This window comes from Salmo trutta, chromosome 27 (assembly GCF_901001165.1).
Source record: "Salmo trutta chromosome 27, fSalTru1.1, whole genome shotgun sequence".
In the NCBI taxonomy this organism is placed as follows: Eukaryota; Metazoa; Chordata; class Actinopteri; order Salmoniformes; family Salmonidae; genus Salmo; species Salmo trutta.
The window spans coordinates 2,975,888-2,992,332 of record NC_042983.1 but is presented as its reverse complement, the minus strand read 5'-3'; the positions used below and the strand labels follow the sequence as shown (position 1 = coordinate 2,992,332).

At 41.3% G+C, this 16,445-nt stretch overlaps 1 protein-coding gene across 1 annotated transcript; it reads left to right on the top strand.

Annotated features, from left to right (window-relative positions):
- Nucleotides 1-139: 139 nt before the first annotated feature.
- Nucleotides 140-16,370, top strand: tesca (tescalcin a). The gene is made up of 8 exons (XM_029716335.1): nucleotides 140-388; nucleotides 10,401-10,470; nucleotides 11,448-11,528; nucleotides 11,805-11,944; nucleotides 12,404-12,465; nucleotides 12,710-12,817; nucleotides 13,454-13,501; nucleotides 15,385-16,370. Exons 1-8 carry the CDS (start codon nucleotides 325-327, stop codon nucleotides 15,466-15,468), a joined length of 657 nt encoding a protein of 218 aa, XP_029572195.1. The 5' UTR covers nucleotides 140-324; the 3' UTR covers nucleotides 15,469-16,370.
- The last annotated feature ends 75 nt before the right edge of the window (nucleotides 16,371-16,445 follow it).

Sequence of the window (16,445 nt, the reverse complement as noted above, 5' to 3'; positions counted from 1 at the left end):
CTGGAGAAATGTGTATCAAGCTTGTTCAGGACCTTTGTAATACCAGAAGTAAAATCTATTGGTCAACTACACGCAGAATCTGCCCACGGGAGATTAGGACCTTGGGGATAACAGCAAAGCGTCCCTTCCGACAGACCATAATAAAGAGTGCATGTGTTACTAACTTCTTTATGACAGCAGAGGGAATCGCTAGTTGGTAGGGAGCACAGTACAGTAGGAGTGCGAAAAGTCCACATAACTCGTAGATTCACCTGCGGCAAAGATCGTAGTACACTCTTGTAAGAATTTCAATGCGCAAGTGTCGCTCTTTTGGGAATAACCGCAATGGGAGCCTCGCAGTCTGCGCGCACTGAACATGAGTTCCAAGATCTGGCTGATCGAACTGGATGTAAGTAGCCTGGACTATATTATGCTCAAACTATACGTGTTATTCAAATCAAAGTTTATTTGTCACGTGCGCCGAATACAACAGGTGTAGACTTACAGTGAAACGCTTACTTACAAGCCCTAACCAGTGCAATTTTTAGGTAAGAAATAGGTATTAGGTGAATAGAGAAGGAAATAAAAAAACAGCAGTAAAAAGACAGTGAATAACAATAGCGAGGCTATATAAAAGCACTGGTTAGTCGGGCTAATTGAGGTAGTATGTACATGTAGGTATGGCTAAAGTGACTATGCATATATGATAAACAGAGAGTAGCAGCAGCGTAAAAGAGGGGTTGGTGGGGACACACAATGAAAATAGTTCAGGTAGCCGTTTGATTACCTATTCAGGAGTTTTATGGTTTGGGGGTAAAAGCTTTTGAGAAGCCTGGTCCTAGACTTGGCACTCCGGTACCGCTTGCCATGCAGTAGTAGAGAGAACAGTCTATGACTGGGGTGGGTGGGGTCCTCTGACACCGCCTGGTGTAGAGGTCCTGGATGGCAGGCAGCTTAGCCCCAGTGATTTACTGGGCCGTATGCACTACTCTTTGTAGTGCCTTGCGGTCAGAGGCCAAGCAGTTGCTATACCAGGCAGTGATGCAACCAGTCAGGATGCTCTCGATGTTGCAGCTGAAGAACCTTTTGAGGATCTGAGGACCCATGCCAAATCTTTTTAGTTTGCTGAGGGGGAATAGGCTTTGTCATGCCCTCTTTACGACTCTCTTGGTGTGTTTGGACCATTCTAGTTTGTTGGTGATGTGGACACTAAGGAACTTGAACTCTGAACCTGCTCCACTACAGCCCTGTTGATGAGAATGGGGGCATGCTCAGTCATCCTTTTCCTGTAGTCCACAATCATCTCCTTAGTCTTGGTTACATTGAGGGATAGGTTGTTATTCTGGCACCACCCAGCCAGGTCTCTGACCTATTTTTGACCTACCTCCCTATAGGCTGTCTTGTCTGTGATCAGGCCTACCACTGTTGTGTCGTTTGCAAACTTAATGATGGTGTTGGAGTCGTAACTGGCCACGCAGTCGTGGGTGAATAGGGAGTACAGGAGGGAACTGAGCACGCACCCCTGAGGGGCCCCTGTGTTGAGGATCAGCGTGGCAGATGTGTTGCTACCTACCCTCACCACCTGGGGGCCGCCCATCAGGAAGTCCAGGATCCAGTTGCAGAGGGAGATGTTTCATCCCAGGGTCCTTAGCTTTGTGATGAGCTTTGCGGGTACTATGGTGTTGAACGCTGAGCTGTAGTCAATGAATAGCATTCTCACATAGGTGTTCCTTTTGTCCAGGTGGGAAAGGGCAGTGTGGAGTGCAATAGTGATTGCATCATGTGTGGATCTGTTTGGGCGTTATCCAAATTGGAGTGAGTCTAGGGTTTCTGGGATAATGGTGTTGATGTGAGCTATTACCAGCCTTTCAAAGGACTTCATGGCTACAGACGTGAGTGCTACGGGTCTGTAGTAATTTAGGCAGGTTACCTTAGTGTTCTTGGGCACAGGGACTATGGTGGTCTGCTTGAAACATGTTGGTATTACAGACTTAATCAGGGACATGTTGAAAATGTCAGTGAAGACACCTGCCAGTTGGTCAGCACATGCCCGGAGCACACGTCCTGGTAATCCGTCTGGCCCTGTGGCCTTGTAAATGTTGACCTGTTTAAAGGTCTTACTCACATCGGCTACGTGATCACACAGTCATCCGGAACAGCTGATGCTCTCATGCATGCCTCAGTGTTGCTTGCCTCGAAGCGAGCATAGAAGTGATTTAGCTCGTCTGGTAGGTTTGTGTCACTGGGCAGCTCGCGGCTGTGCTTCCCTTTGTAGTCTGTAATAGTTTGCAAGCCCTGCCACATAAGACGAGCGTCGGAGCCGGTGTAGTATGATTCAATCTTAGCCCTGTATTGGCGCTTTGCCTGTTTGATGGTTCGTTGGAGGGCATAGCAGGATTTCTTATAAGCTTCCGGGTTAGAGTCCCCCACCTTGAAAGCAGCAGCTCTACCTTTTAGCTCAGTGCGAATGTTGCCTGTAATCCATGGCCTCTGGTTGGGGTATGTTTGTACAGTCACAGTGGGGACGACGTCCTCGATGCACTTATTGATTACACTGTTTCTATTGGATTATCAAATGCACACAAAAAAACTCATTTGATCTTGTGTCAGGAAAATAAATAGCCTATCCTTAGATGAAGGGACAAATAGCATAAATGCCTCAATTTCATAGTTCAAACTGGAATTAAGAATTGCTTTGTCACATTACTTTGTAGTGAGTCTTCTGAAGAGCATAGAATAAGACACTGTATTCCAGCTGTTTTCACATGAATAGACAATAGTTGGATTGTCCTTCTGTCATTCCATTGAAAATCTAAGAGTGGTAGGCTACTCCTTCCAAAAAGCTTAAAAGGACAGATGGACAACTGTTTATTTAACAAGTTGAATAGAATGTCATGCTACTTGCCAATATGGTGCCATGTATGGTGAATAACCTATTGGAGTATACAGCCTACTCTATTGATAGGGAAAAGAAGAACATTAGAATTTGTGAAGATTCAGAGTGCAGTATTACTGTAAATTATGTAACTCAAATACATTGAAAGTCTAATATCACACTATTTTGGAAGTGACAAGGGTAAAAAAATATATATATGTTTTTAAAAAGTGGGATAATTACTCTTGTGATAGGATGATATTGTGCAGATTTGGTCTGTTGCGGCAACATTTGTTGTGCTTGGAACATTGATCTGTTCATTCTCATCAGCTGGCTTCTGTTATAAATGGGAGAACTGTGCTTCCTCCTCCCTCTGTAGAAGGGTGAGAGAGGTCAATCAAGACATAAAACAATACTCTGATTTTCAATGTTAAACATAAAATGTTTAGATTGTAATAACTTGGTTGGTTGGTTTTCCAGTGTGAGATAACTCCTAAAGTAAGATAATGGTGAAGAAACGTGACGCGCATTATGCAGCTGAATGGTATGCAAGTATTTGAACTGAAGTTTATAACCATGTCTTCCCTGAGTGCTGTTTTCTTGGCATTTGTGGGAAAGCTTGTGTTTTCCGTGATCCTGAAAGCTATACAGGTGTGGTTTCGGTTAAGGATGGAATGGTTAAAGACGCAAGGTGACAAGTGATGGCTCAACAATTCTCTTCCCAGGAAAGGACAATGCCCACTCCAGTGGTTTAGCTCTCATTGTTAGCAAAACAACTGCCAAATCTCTCTTGGAATGGGAACCCATCAGTGACCAGCTTATCAGAGCAATATTCAACTGCAAGGTCACCAACCTGCAGTGCTATGCCCCCACCAACGAGACAGAGGAAGAGGACAAGGATGACTGGTATGAGCATCTACTGCAAGCAGTATCCAATGTCCCACAATACAATGTGTTCCTGATAACTGGAGATATGAATGCGAAGGTTGGAGCCGATAACACCGACTATGAGCAGGCCATGGGGCAACACGGCTGTGGGACCGTCAATAACAACGGTGAAAGGCTTGCCGACTTCTTCCTCAATAACAGCTGTGTGATTGGTGGCACACTCTTCCCTCACAAATACATCCATAAATTAACATGAAGAACCCCAGATGGCCACACTGTCAACCAAATCGACCACATCATTGTCAACGAGACTTGCCAAAGGTCTCTATAGGATGTCAAGGTCCACCATGGGGCAGATGTCAACAGCAACCACTACCTGGTGGAAGCTGTGAGCCACGCATGCTGTAAAACAAGGGTGGAAAATATTCAACATCAACAAGCAACACCTTGCCTGAGATAAAGAAAGCCTTTACCATCGAGCTAAGACATTGCTTCAGTTCATTAGCCAAAGCAGAAGATGAAGACCAGAGGGGTATACTACAGATATAGGATCTTAAATTTGATCCAGTTTGCTACAGCAGGAAATTAATCCTGCACCAAAAGGAAATGTGAATTATAATTAATGGACATTTTTGTAGGGGTTGATACATTTTTTTTTTATACATTCATGAGGGAAAATCACTTTTGTAATTTACAAATTAGACATTTCTAACTTCAGCAGCCTTTTTAAACCTCAAATACAATAACAATTTAAAAATGTCCTGCATTGCAGGAAAGTCAACAGGGTGATCGAATTAAGATCCTACATCTGTACAAAGCAGGATCAACTAGTTAGCCTGCTAACTTGATAAACAACCAGAAATAACTATTGAATTTCTGAGGGGTATACTACAAAGCAGGATCAATAAGTTAGCCAACTAAATATTCTGAAATAACTTTTTATTTTTTAGAAAGATAAGCTTGAAATGGGTATGGTCTATTTGACTCAACAACCAAAAACTCATACCTACGTTTTGCTTTCTATGGCTGGCCAAAGTAAAATTGTTGAATGCAAAATCACCTAGGCTGATTGAGCAAGCACAGTAGCAATGGTCATCAAAATTGTTAATGTTCTACAAACAATTTTAATAAATGCAACAGTTGAGCAATGGATGAAGATACTCCAAACTATAATGTTTTTAATCCATCAGATATTGACTGTATTATAGCACATAAAACATTTTACTGGCACGGACAAATAATGAATCAGTGTTGAAGGATTTTGGTGGGAATTCAGGTATTCAATTTATTGTCAAATGTCTCCTTTTCTTTCTTAGAATAAACTCATATAAACATTTTCAAATGGTAAATCAGGTATTTTGTAAATATTGTTTGTTAAAATAAATACAATTATACGTGCATCATTTGCATAAATACACTGGGTGTACAGTATTCGCATATACAGTGCATTCAGAAAGTAGTCAAACCCCTTCCCTTTTTCCACATTTTGTTACATTACAGCTTTATTCTAAAATTGATTAAATAAAACATTTTCCTCAGCAATCTGCACACAATACCTCATAATGACAAATAAAAATTTGGTTTTTAGAATTTTTTTGCAAATGTATTCAGTAGTATTCAGTATTTTTTTTGCAAAAGTATTCAGACCCTTTGCTATGAGAATCGAAATGCTCGGGAAATAGGGTGCATCCGGTTTCCATTTATCATCCTTGAGTTTTTTCTACAACTTGATTAGGGTCTACTTGTGGTAAATTAAATTGATTGGAAATGATTTAGAAAGGAACACACCTGTCTATATAAGGTCCCGCAGTTGACAGTGCATGTAAGAGAACAAACAAGCCACGAGGTCGAAGGAATTGTCCGTAGAGCTCTGAGACATGATTGTGTCGAGGCACAGATCTGGGGAAGGGTACCAAAATGTCTGCAGCATTGAAGGTCCCCAAGAACACAGTAGCTTCCATCATTCTTAAATGGAAGAAGTTTGGAACCACCAAAACTCTTCCTAGAGCTGGCCGCTCGGCCAAACTGAGCAATCGGAGGAGAAGGGCCTTGGTCAGAGAGGTGACAGAGTTCCTCTGTGGAGATGGGAGAACCTTCCTGAAGGACAACCATCTCTGCAGCACTCCACCAATCAGGCCTTTATGGCAGAGTGGCCAGACGGAAGCCACTCTTCAGTAAAAGGCAAATGACAGCCCTCTTGGAGTTTGCCAAAAGGCACCTAAAGGACTCTCAGACCATGAGAAACAAGATTCTCTGGTCTGATGAAACAAGATTGAACTCTTTGGCCTGAATGCCAAGCGTGACGTCTGGAGGAAACCTGGATGGTGGTGGCAGCATCATGCTGTGGGGATGTTTTTCAGCGGCAGGGACTGGGAGACCAGTCAGGATCGAGGTAAAGATGAATGGAGCAAAGTACAGAGAGATCCTTGATGAAAACCTGCTCCAGAGTGCTCAGGACCTCAGACTGGGGCGAAGGTTCACCTTCCAACAGGACAACGACCCTAGGCACACAGCCAAGACAATGCAGGAGTAGCATCGGGACAAGTCTCTGAATGTCCTTGAGTGGCCCAGCCAGAGCCCGGACTTGAACCCGATCGAACATCTCTGAAGAGACCTGAAAATAGCTGTGCAGCGACACTCCCCATCCAACCTGACAGAGCTTGAGAGGATCTGCAGAGAAGAACGGGAGAAACTCCCCAAATACAGGTGTGCCAAGCTTGTAGTGTCATACCCAAGAAGACTCGAGGCTGTAATCGCTGCCAAAGGTTCTTCAACAAAGTATTGAGTAAAGGGTCTGAATACTTATGTAAATGTGATATTTCAGTTTTTTATAAGTTAGCAAAAATGTCTAAATCCCTTTTTTTGCTTTGTCATTATGGGGTATTGTGTGTAGATGATTAAAGGGGTCTGAATTCTTTCCGAATGCACTGTATTCTACATTAACATAAATGAGTGGAACTGGGCTGAAACCACCAAAAACTTGTTCTGTCTAGGCCTATCTGCACTAACCTGCGCTGTCTCAACTGCCTCATTAATAACTGGTGTCACATTCTGTTGCATAATTCAACAAGTGTGTCAATAGCTACATTACACCTATCTATACATACTTCACATTGTTTGTGAGATCAGACATAATATCACTATAATCAGTGTTAATTTTTGGAAGTTGCTTGAATTTCAGAGCATCTAATTTGTAAACATTTCCACTCTATTAAATTATTCCTTTTTTCAATTCAACAAAACAAACACCCATCAAAATAAAGTTCTCTTTCTTGTGATGTTAGTGCAGAAACGATACGTTAAAGGTAGGTAGACTCAGCAGTGTGACGTAGATGCAGAAAGTGAATAGCATAGTGGGTCAATTTCTGCAATAACTGACCCTGTTTCACTGTGCTACCTGAGCGACACACTCATATGTCTCATACAGTGAGGGAAAAAGTATTTGATCCCCTGCTGATTTTGTACATTTGCCCACTGACAAAGAAATGATCAGTTTAATTTTAATGGTAGGTTTATTTGAACAGTGAGAGACAGAATAACAAAAACAAAAAATTCAAAAATTTTATAAATTGATTTGCATTTTAATGAGGGAAATAAGTATTTGACCCCCTCTCAATCAGAAAGATTTCTGGCTCCCAGGTGTCTTTTTATACAGGTAACGAGCTGAGATTAGGAGCACACTCTTAAAGGGAGTGCTCCTAATCTCAGTTTGTTACCTGTATAAAAGACAGCTGTCCACAGAAGCAATCAATCAATCAGATTCCAAACTCTCCACCATGGCCAAGACCAAAGAGCTCTCCAAGGATGTCAGGGACAAGATTGTAGACCTACACAAGGCTGGAATGGGCTACAAGACCATCGCCAAGCAGCTTGGTGAGAAGGTGACAACAGTTGGTGCGATTATTCGCAAATGGAAGAAACACAAAATAACTGTCAATCTCCCTCGGCCTGGGGCTCCATGCAAGATCTCACCTCGTGGAGTTGCAATGATCATGAGAACGGTGAGGAATCAGCCCAGAACTACACGGGAGGATCTTGTCAATGATCTCAAGGCAGCTGGGACCATAGTCACCAAGAAAACAATTGGTAACACACTACGCCGTGAAGGACTGAAATCCTGCAGCGCCCACAAGGTCCCCCTGCTCAAGAAAGCACATATACATGCCCGTCTGAAGTTTGACAATGAACATCTGAATGATTCAGAGGACAACTGGGTGAAAGTGTTGTGGTCAGATGAGACTAAAATGAAGCTCTTTGGCATCAACTCAACTCGCCGTGTTTGGAGGAGGAATGCTGCCTATGACCCCAAGAACACCATCCCCACCGTCAAACATGGAGGTGGAAACATTATGCTTTGGGGGTGTTTTTCTGCTAAGGGGACAGGACAACTTCACTGCATCAAAGGGACGATGGGCGGGGCCATGTACCGTCAAATCTTGGGTGAGAACCTCCTTCCCTCAGCCAGGGCATTGAAAATGGGTCGTGGATGGGTATTCCAGCATGACAATGACCCAAAACACACGGCCAAGGCAACAAAGGAGTGGCTCAAGAAGCACATTAAGGTCCTGGAGTGGCCTAGCCAGTCTCCAGACCTTAATCCCATAGAAAATCTGTGGAGGGAGCTGAAGGTTCGAGTTGCCAAACGTCAGCCTCGAAACCTTAATGACTTGGAGAAGATCTGCAAAGAGGAGTGGGACAAAATCCCTCCTGAGATGTGTGCAAACCTGGTGGCCAACTACAAGATATGTCTGACCTCTGTGATTGCCAACAAGGGTTTTGCCACCTAGTACTAAGTCATGTTTTGCAGAGGGGTCAAATACTTATTTCCCTCATTAAAATGCAAATCAATTTATAACATTTTTGACATGCGTTTTTCTGGATTTTTGTTGTTGTTATTCTGTCTCTCACTGTTCAAATAAACCTACCATTAAAATTATAGACTGATCATTTCTTTGTAAGTGGGCAAATGTACAAAATCAGCAGGGGATCAAATACTTTTTTCCCTCACTGTAAATACCTATAGGTCTAGGCCTTGTCTGATAAATACTGATACTACTATAGCAACATGTCTCTTGCTTAAGTCATTCCACACACAACCCCATGCCTGAGAGGCTTGAGGATTTAGCAATTCAGGGATTTCTATTATCTGCTTGAAAACATGACTAACAAATCTGTTATCCTTCCTGTGATTACATTGTTGCAACAGTTGCACTGATACCTCTGTTCACAAACATGGATTAAGAGTTGAGCCATGAGCTTGCGGTGCAAAGTCAAGGTTGGCTGAATACAGATGCAACTCAAAGGGTTGAGAGGGAAAACAGAAGAGTCTGAAATGCAATACGCAATATTGCTGTATTGCTGCATGCACACACCACCCACATAAGTCTATAAACATGCCTGTGCAAGAGTTTAGTGTGTGGCATTGTTTTGTGTGGTTGCTGAAGCATTCACCTTCAGTCGTTGTTGCTACTACAAACATTAATTTTGTTAAGGGCATTTCCATGTAAAAAGCCCCATAAGCACTAACATGTGAAGTTTATAGTAGCACATCAAATTTGGTGTCAAATAAAAGCTGTATATATAAAGCTGTATGTGTATATATATATATATATATATATATATATATATACATACATACATACATACATACATACATACATACATACATACATACATTTTATTTTTATTAAGGCATATAAATTCTTTAACTATTTTACATCCTAAAAATGTAGAATAATCTGGTCAAACAGATGGAAAAGGGGTCTTGGCAAACAGAAAAAGTCTTAATTTGGAGTAGATATTTAACAGAATTTTTGGAAAATGTGGTCACATAAAAAACTGAGGGAGATTTTACCTTAAGTATGTTAGCAAATCTGCACTGTCATTTGAGTAAATGTGTTTTGTAAAAATGTCAGTAGAAATTGATAAATGTAGTCCTTGTGCATATGGTTTGTTTAACTTTTCAATCAATGGTTTTTGTTTGGCATACTTTTAAAGTGAAAAATAGTCTCACCGTCATTCTGTTACCATGAAATGACCCTTATGTGCTTTCAACAAGCACTGTGAGGGCAAAGCACGTTCCACCTTTGAGGAGAAGTCAAAATAAGCACTATTGTACACAAAGTTTGCACGCAAAGTAAAATATCACAATCTGTGGTACTTGAACTGTATCTTGCAACCATAACATTCAAATGTTGTGGAAATATAACCCCCTGTGATCCTTTATTTCGGACATTAGCCCACAAAGAAGTCAATAATTCAAAGTTTCCTTTGAAAGCAAATATAATCTCACTAGAGTATGTTTGTTTTTCTATTAGGCCGATTGTGTTTTTTTTAATCATTATGCTGATTGTGTCGTAGGCCTATTGTTGTCACAATTCTGCCCATTTCTGAAGAGGTTTATCTGTTCTGTACCCTTTTGCACCGGAATCCTAAATTCATAATTGATACAGGTCATTTACATGTTTTACACTTCAAAACCAATACATACCAGAAGGAAAGGCAAAAAAAATTGAAAATATTTGGTAAAGATATCCAGCTAGTCTAGAAGGGTGGGGTATCTAGAAATGGAATACCCTCAAGTTATTATGCCTTTAATAAGTCTTAACTTGCTAATGCTAATTTACTCCTCCAAACTACTGTGATTGTTTCCATTCAGTTTCCCTGGAGCAGATTGGCAACCTCAACAAGAGATTCAGACAGCTGAGCAAGAATGAGGAGACACTAAGGTAGTGTCACCAACACCATATATTTACAGTACATCATCGGCTGTCACCCATCTCATCTATTCATATACTGTAAAAGCATTCGGGAAATATTTTATGTATTTTGGAATTTACCTTAAAATATGTTACGTAAAATATAGTAGCAGTTCACTTACTGTATTTGTGAATGTACAAAATAGAATAACACAGAGTACAAGGTCGAACAAAATCAAAGCACATCCTCTAAAGTAAAAAAGGTTTTGTTGTATTTCAAATGGCTTGTAATTCCACCCCAAAGAATACGTTAACGTACTGTATTTTTGAAGTGCCAAAATCCTTTTGACCACTAGTGGGTGCATGGTATTGTTGTTTCTGGCTACATTTGTGATGTACCAATTTAATTGATATGTAGTAGTAGTACCCCATCAATTAAATGTCTACAGGGGACAGATTGGAGTGGAAGTAAGTCTTAAACCTTTAATGGTTGAGTATTTGCCTTTGCCCTGTAGTCACTGTATGGTAGCCTTTGTTAAGGCCTCTAGAAGTGTAAGTGCAACATTTGGTATTTTATAACACTTACACTTCTGGAAGCCTTAACACAGGCTTCAAAATTGGCAGTCATTGATATGCTGTAATATGTAAACACATTACCTAGCAGCCAACCTGCTTGCAAAGACCACTTATCCTGGACATTTTCTTGATACCGTTCATTACGATAAGAATACTGAAGAATATACTGGAGAAATTTGTAATTAAACAAGTATTTCTAATATGGTATTATTGTTTCTGGTACATTAACATATGAGGCGTGCCTTGTAAGAGGTTATATTTGTCCTACCTGTTAGTGAGAGGGATGTACCAATGTAATTGATACTTTTTGACAGTAACCTTAATATAATACTTGTTAACAGTAACCTTGGCCTTTAGCAAAAGGCGGTAAACATCTCACATGATAATATAGTTGTTACTAACATATTTTCATGTCATGTTTTCTTTTGCAGTCGACAGGATTTGGCGAGCATCTCTGCTCTAGATAACAATCCACTCCGGGCTCAAATTATTAATGCCTTCTTTGACAAAAGGTGATTATATAGCCAAAGTACAATATTGAAATCTCTCATTTAATACATACTGTATTCACTGTCATTAACTGTTAAAACAATGTTTTTACACAGAGGACAGTTTTGTTCATGAGGTAATCAGTGATGCTGTAAAGGCCTTAGTTTTGAAGCATGTTCAACGCAGGGCAGTCTGAGTGAATTCACATATACATGTAACTCTATACCTCTAGCCTTGGTAACCTCACCGGTTAGTCTGGTTCAACCAGGCTAATGCCTCTCTGTGTTTACTTGATTTAGAAACCTCCGTCAGAATGAGGCGGGTACGGTCCAGGTGATTGGCTTTGAGGAGTTCCTTATGGTCATGTCTCACTTTCGCCCGGCACCTATGCACATCACAGAGGAGGAGAGGGAGAAACTGAGGCGGGAAAAACTACGCTGTATGGTTTGGTGATGAGTAGAGTAACTTTGCTGAGACTTGTGTTTGTGCCCAGAGCTAATGCCTAGGCTTTAGCTCAGTGGGCTAATGTGGTCTTGACTGAGTCATGCAGGCAACATGTTTTATATAAGGGCTATTCTAGATAGAAACATAACATAGTTTCAGTTCTCTAATCATACTCTAGTGTAGAGTCTAGATTGGGTCTGGAGTAGACCAGCCAGTCTGTCTTGCTCCTACTTATCATGGATGCAGCTCAGAAAGCCAAACATTCTCATAATCATGACTTCCTCATCCACCCTGATGATATGAAATGAGCCATTAGGCCCCTATCCTGTCCCTGGAACCCTTCCAAACCCTTCCCCTAGAAATCATAGTAGAGACCTGTTACACTATCTTTGGGGATAAAATAGTTAGTAAAAATGTCCTATTTTGCTTGTTCGTCTTCATTGTGTCTCTTCAGTTGTGTTCAACATGCATGACACAGACAGTGACGGCACCATCACTCTGGAGGAGTACAGACGGGTAAGGCCTCCCTTTTCTACTCTCTCCTCACCATAATCCTCCAGGCCCAGGGCGTGTATTCACAAAGCATCTGAGAGTAGGAGTGCTGTACTAAAATCAGGTTCCCCCTTGTCCATGTAATATTATTCATTATGATCAAAAAGGCAAAACTGATCCTATGTCAGCACACCTATCCCGGTACATTTTGTGAAGGTCTGTTTAGCATTGACGTTGAATGGACCGGTGTGCTCTTTTCTTCCTCTAGGCGGTAGAAGAGCTCCTGTCTAAGGCTGGCACAATCGGGCAGGAGACCGCAAAGGCAATTGCAGACGCCGCCATGCTGGAAGTTGCAAGCACCACAAGGGGCAAAATGGTAACGGGTTATCACTTAATCACCAATGTTCGTACCCTAAGACCAAAGTGTTAATAAAGTGCGTGAGTCAGATAAAATTATAACACAATTGATTACAGTGAATCACACCTTATTTTTAAGTGCAAAGAACTGTTCTACTTTGTACTGCTTTGTGCCTAAGAACAACCCTTAGCCGTCTGATATTCATGATAGTCCACAGGACCTCATGCCTTATTGCTTAAAGTGGCAAACTGCAGTTCAAACAATAACGTGTGTACAATAAAATACAAAGGATATTTCATGCTGAAACCTTAATATTAAACACCAATGGTTTTCACTAAGTTGATTTATATTTCGGATAATTTGTACAGCTTTGTCACATATATATATATCTTTTTTAAATCATCTTATTTGATTATTTCATATATTTTACACGTGATAAGGCCACACAGAGGGACAGATATTATTAGACACCCGTGATAATCTGAAGTACCCAAAAGGCCCTAGATGTCATTTTATACAATTCCAAAGAAACCTTGAAAGTTACCTAAATTCTGGTAGTTTACTGGTACATTTAAAAAGTTCCAGTAACCCTATGTAAAAATGTATGTAGCAACTGTAGATTTCCCCTTTAAATTGGGTTACTTTGTTTTTCAGGAACCTGATGAATTCTATGAAGGAATCACTTTTGAAAACTTTCTTCAGGTATGGTTGTGTATACAGTACAGTATACAGTGAGTGTACAAAACATTAGAAACAACTGCTCTTACCATGACAGACTAACCAGGTGAATCCAGGTGAAAAGTATGATCCCGTATTGGATGTCACTTGATAAATCCGCTTCAATCAGTGTAGATGAAGGGGAGGAGACAGGTTAAATAAGGATTTTTAAGCCTTGAGACATGGATTGTGTACACAACATGACCAAAAGTATGTGGACACCTGCTCATCGAACATCTCATTCCAAAATCATGGGCATTAATATGGAGTTGGTACCACCCTTTGCTGCTATAACAGCCTCTACTCTTCTGGGAAGGCTTTCCACTAGATGTTGGAACATTTCTGCAGAGACTTGCTTCCATTCAGGAACAAGAGCATTAATGAGGTTGGGCACTGATGTTAGGCGATTAGGCCTGGCTCGCAGTCGGCGTTCTAATTCATCCCAAAGGTGTTCGATGGGGTTGGGGTTGAGGTCACAGGGCTGCACAGGGCTCTGTGCAGGCCAGTCAAGTTCTTCCACACCGATTTCGACAAACCGTGTCTGTATAGACCTTGCTTTGTGCACAGGGGCATTGTCCTGCTGAAAAGGGCCTTCCCCAAACTGTTGCCACAAAGTTGGAAGCACAGAATCGTCTAGAATGGCATTGTATGCTGTAGCGTTAAGATTTCCCTTCGCTGGAACTAACTATTCCTCCTCCAACAAACTTTACAGTTGACACTAAGCATTGGGGCAGATAGCGTTCTCCTGGCATCCGCCAAACCCAGTCCGTCAGACTGCCAGATGGTGAAGTATGATTCATCACTCCAGAGAACGCTTTTCCACTGCTCCAGAGTCCAATGGCGGGGAGCTTTACACCACTCCAGCTGACGCTTGGCATTGCGTATGGTAATCTTAGGCTTTTGTGCGGATGATCGGCCATGGAATCCGATTTCACGAAGTTCCCGACAAACAGTTCTTGCGCGGACGTTGCTTCGAGAGGCAGTTTGGAACTCGGTAGTGAGTGTTGCACAGAGGACAGACGATTTTTGCTTCGGCACTCTGAATGGCACACATTGCAGTCCCGTTCTGTGAGCTTGTGTGGCCTACCACTTCGCGGCTGAGCTGTTGTTGCTCCTAGATGTTTCCATTTCACAACAACAGCATTTACAGTTGACAGATTTATAACGGTGTTATGTTGAAAGTCACTGAGCTCTTCAGTAAGGCCATTGTAATGCCAATGTTTGTCTATGGAGATTTAATGGCTGTGTGCCCGATTTTATACACCTGTCAGCAACGGGTGTGGCTGAAATATTGGAATCCACTAATTTGAAGGGGTGTCCACATACTCTTGTATATATAGTGTATGTGTGCCATTCAGAGGGCGAATGGGCGAGCAAAATATTTAAGTGCCTTTGAAAAGGGTATGGTAGTAGGTGCCAGAACTGTAACGCTGCTTGGTTTTTCACACTCAGTTTCCCGTGTGTATCAAGAATGGTCCACCACCCAAAAAACATCCATCCAACTTGACACAACTGTGGGAAGCATTGTCAACATTGGCCAGCATCCCTGTGGAATGCTTTCGACACCAAGTAGGGTTCATGCCCTGACGAATTGAGCCTGTTCTGAGGGAAAAAGGGAGGGGTTGGGGGGGGGGAGGTGCAACTCAATATCAGGAAGGTATTCCTAATGTTTTGTACACTGTGTACAACCTCTTCGCCACTTCCCCATTTCACAAGCTATTCAAATTGGCTATTGTTACATTGGTTGAAAAAAGGAAATGCCATTTCACTTTTGAGTTATGCAAAAGAATGCTATTAAAACAGTGACATTTGGTGTCTTAATATACTGCTATACTTTATATATTGAATACTACATTTTCTCCCCACAGATTCTTAAAACCTTCGATATTGAGACGAGGATGCACGTTCGCTTTTTAAACATGGACACTGCAACCATGCGATGTGGAAAATGAGTCCCTGTCTCCTTTAAAATACATCTGGTACTGCTGTTTTTACAGAATGAATCTCTCCAGGCTTCCTCTGAGATGAAGCCAAATACCTTTTTTAACTTATGAATGATTGATGGGAGACCATAATCCACTGTGATATAGTGTCTTCAGAAAATATTCATACCCCTTGACTTTTCCACTGCTCCAGAGTCCAATGGCGGCAAGCTTTAGACTTTGACATTATGGGGTATTGTGTTTAGGCCAGTGACAAAAATGTCAACAATCCGTTTTAAATTCAGGCTGTAACCCAACAAAATGTGGAAAAAGTCAAGGTGTGTGAACACTTTCTGAAGGCACTGTAAGTGTACAATATTTGCATCCATTTCAGTGCCGTGCAATGTCCTTGCAGTATTTAGTGCTTGCCTGTGACTGAATACTAACATGCTTTCAGCTAAAAGTAAACACATACACCTCCAGTGCTCCAGATGAATCCCTTCATACCACCCTCCGCACTCTCTCATGTCAACGTTATGTATACATAACAGTACAGACATTTTGAATGCCTAGAGGTTCACACGACCCGCCATGTGGATCACCGAGAGGATCGGTGTTGGCATCCAGGGTCACTTTTATTCTGGTTCTGTGGGACACAGTGCATTCCGACAGGGCTTCAGAATACACATTTATCTAGTTCACCAAGCTTCCTTATTCCTGTCTCACCATTCTACCCTCTAAATCAAAGACCACTTACAAATAACCACTTTTATGTATTACTCATGCTGAAAATATTGATCCTTAAAATAAATGTTTAAATACATTAGATGAATATTGTTCTTTATATCCAAAGAACCTGTAATAGCCTTTGCACTAATGTATACACATGTTTTAGTCATTAATTCAAAATAAAGAAATTATGAGATGAAAAATTGTTGGAGTTACTTGTGTTTTGCTTCCATCTTCTTGTGAAGATAGATAAGACTGCCATCTGCAATTCCACTGAA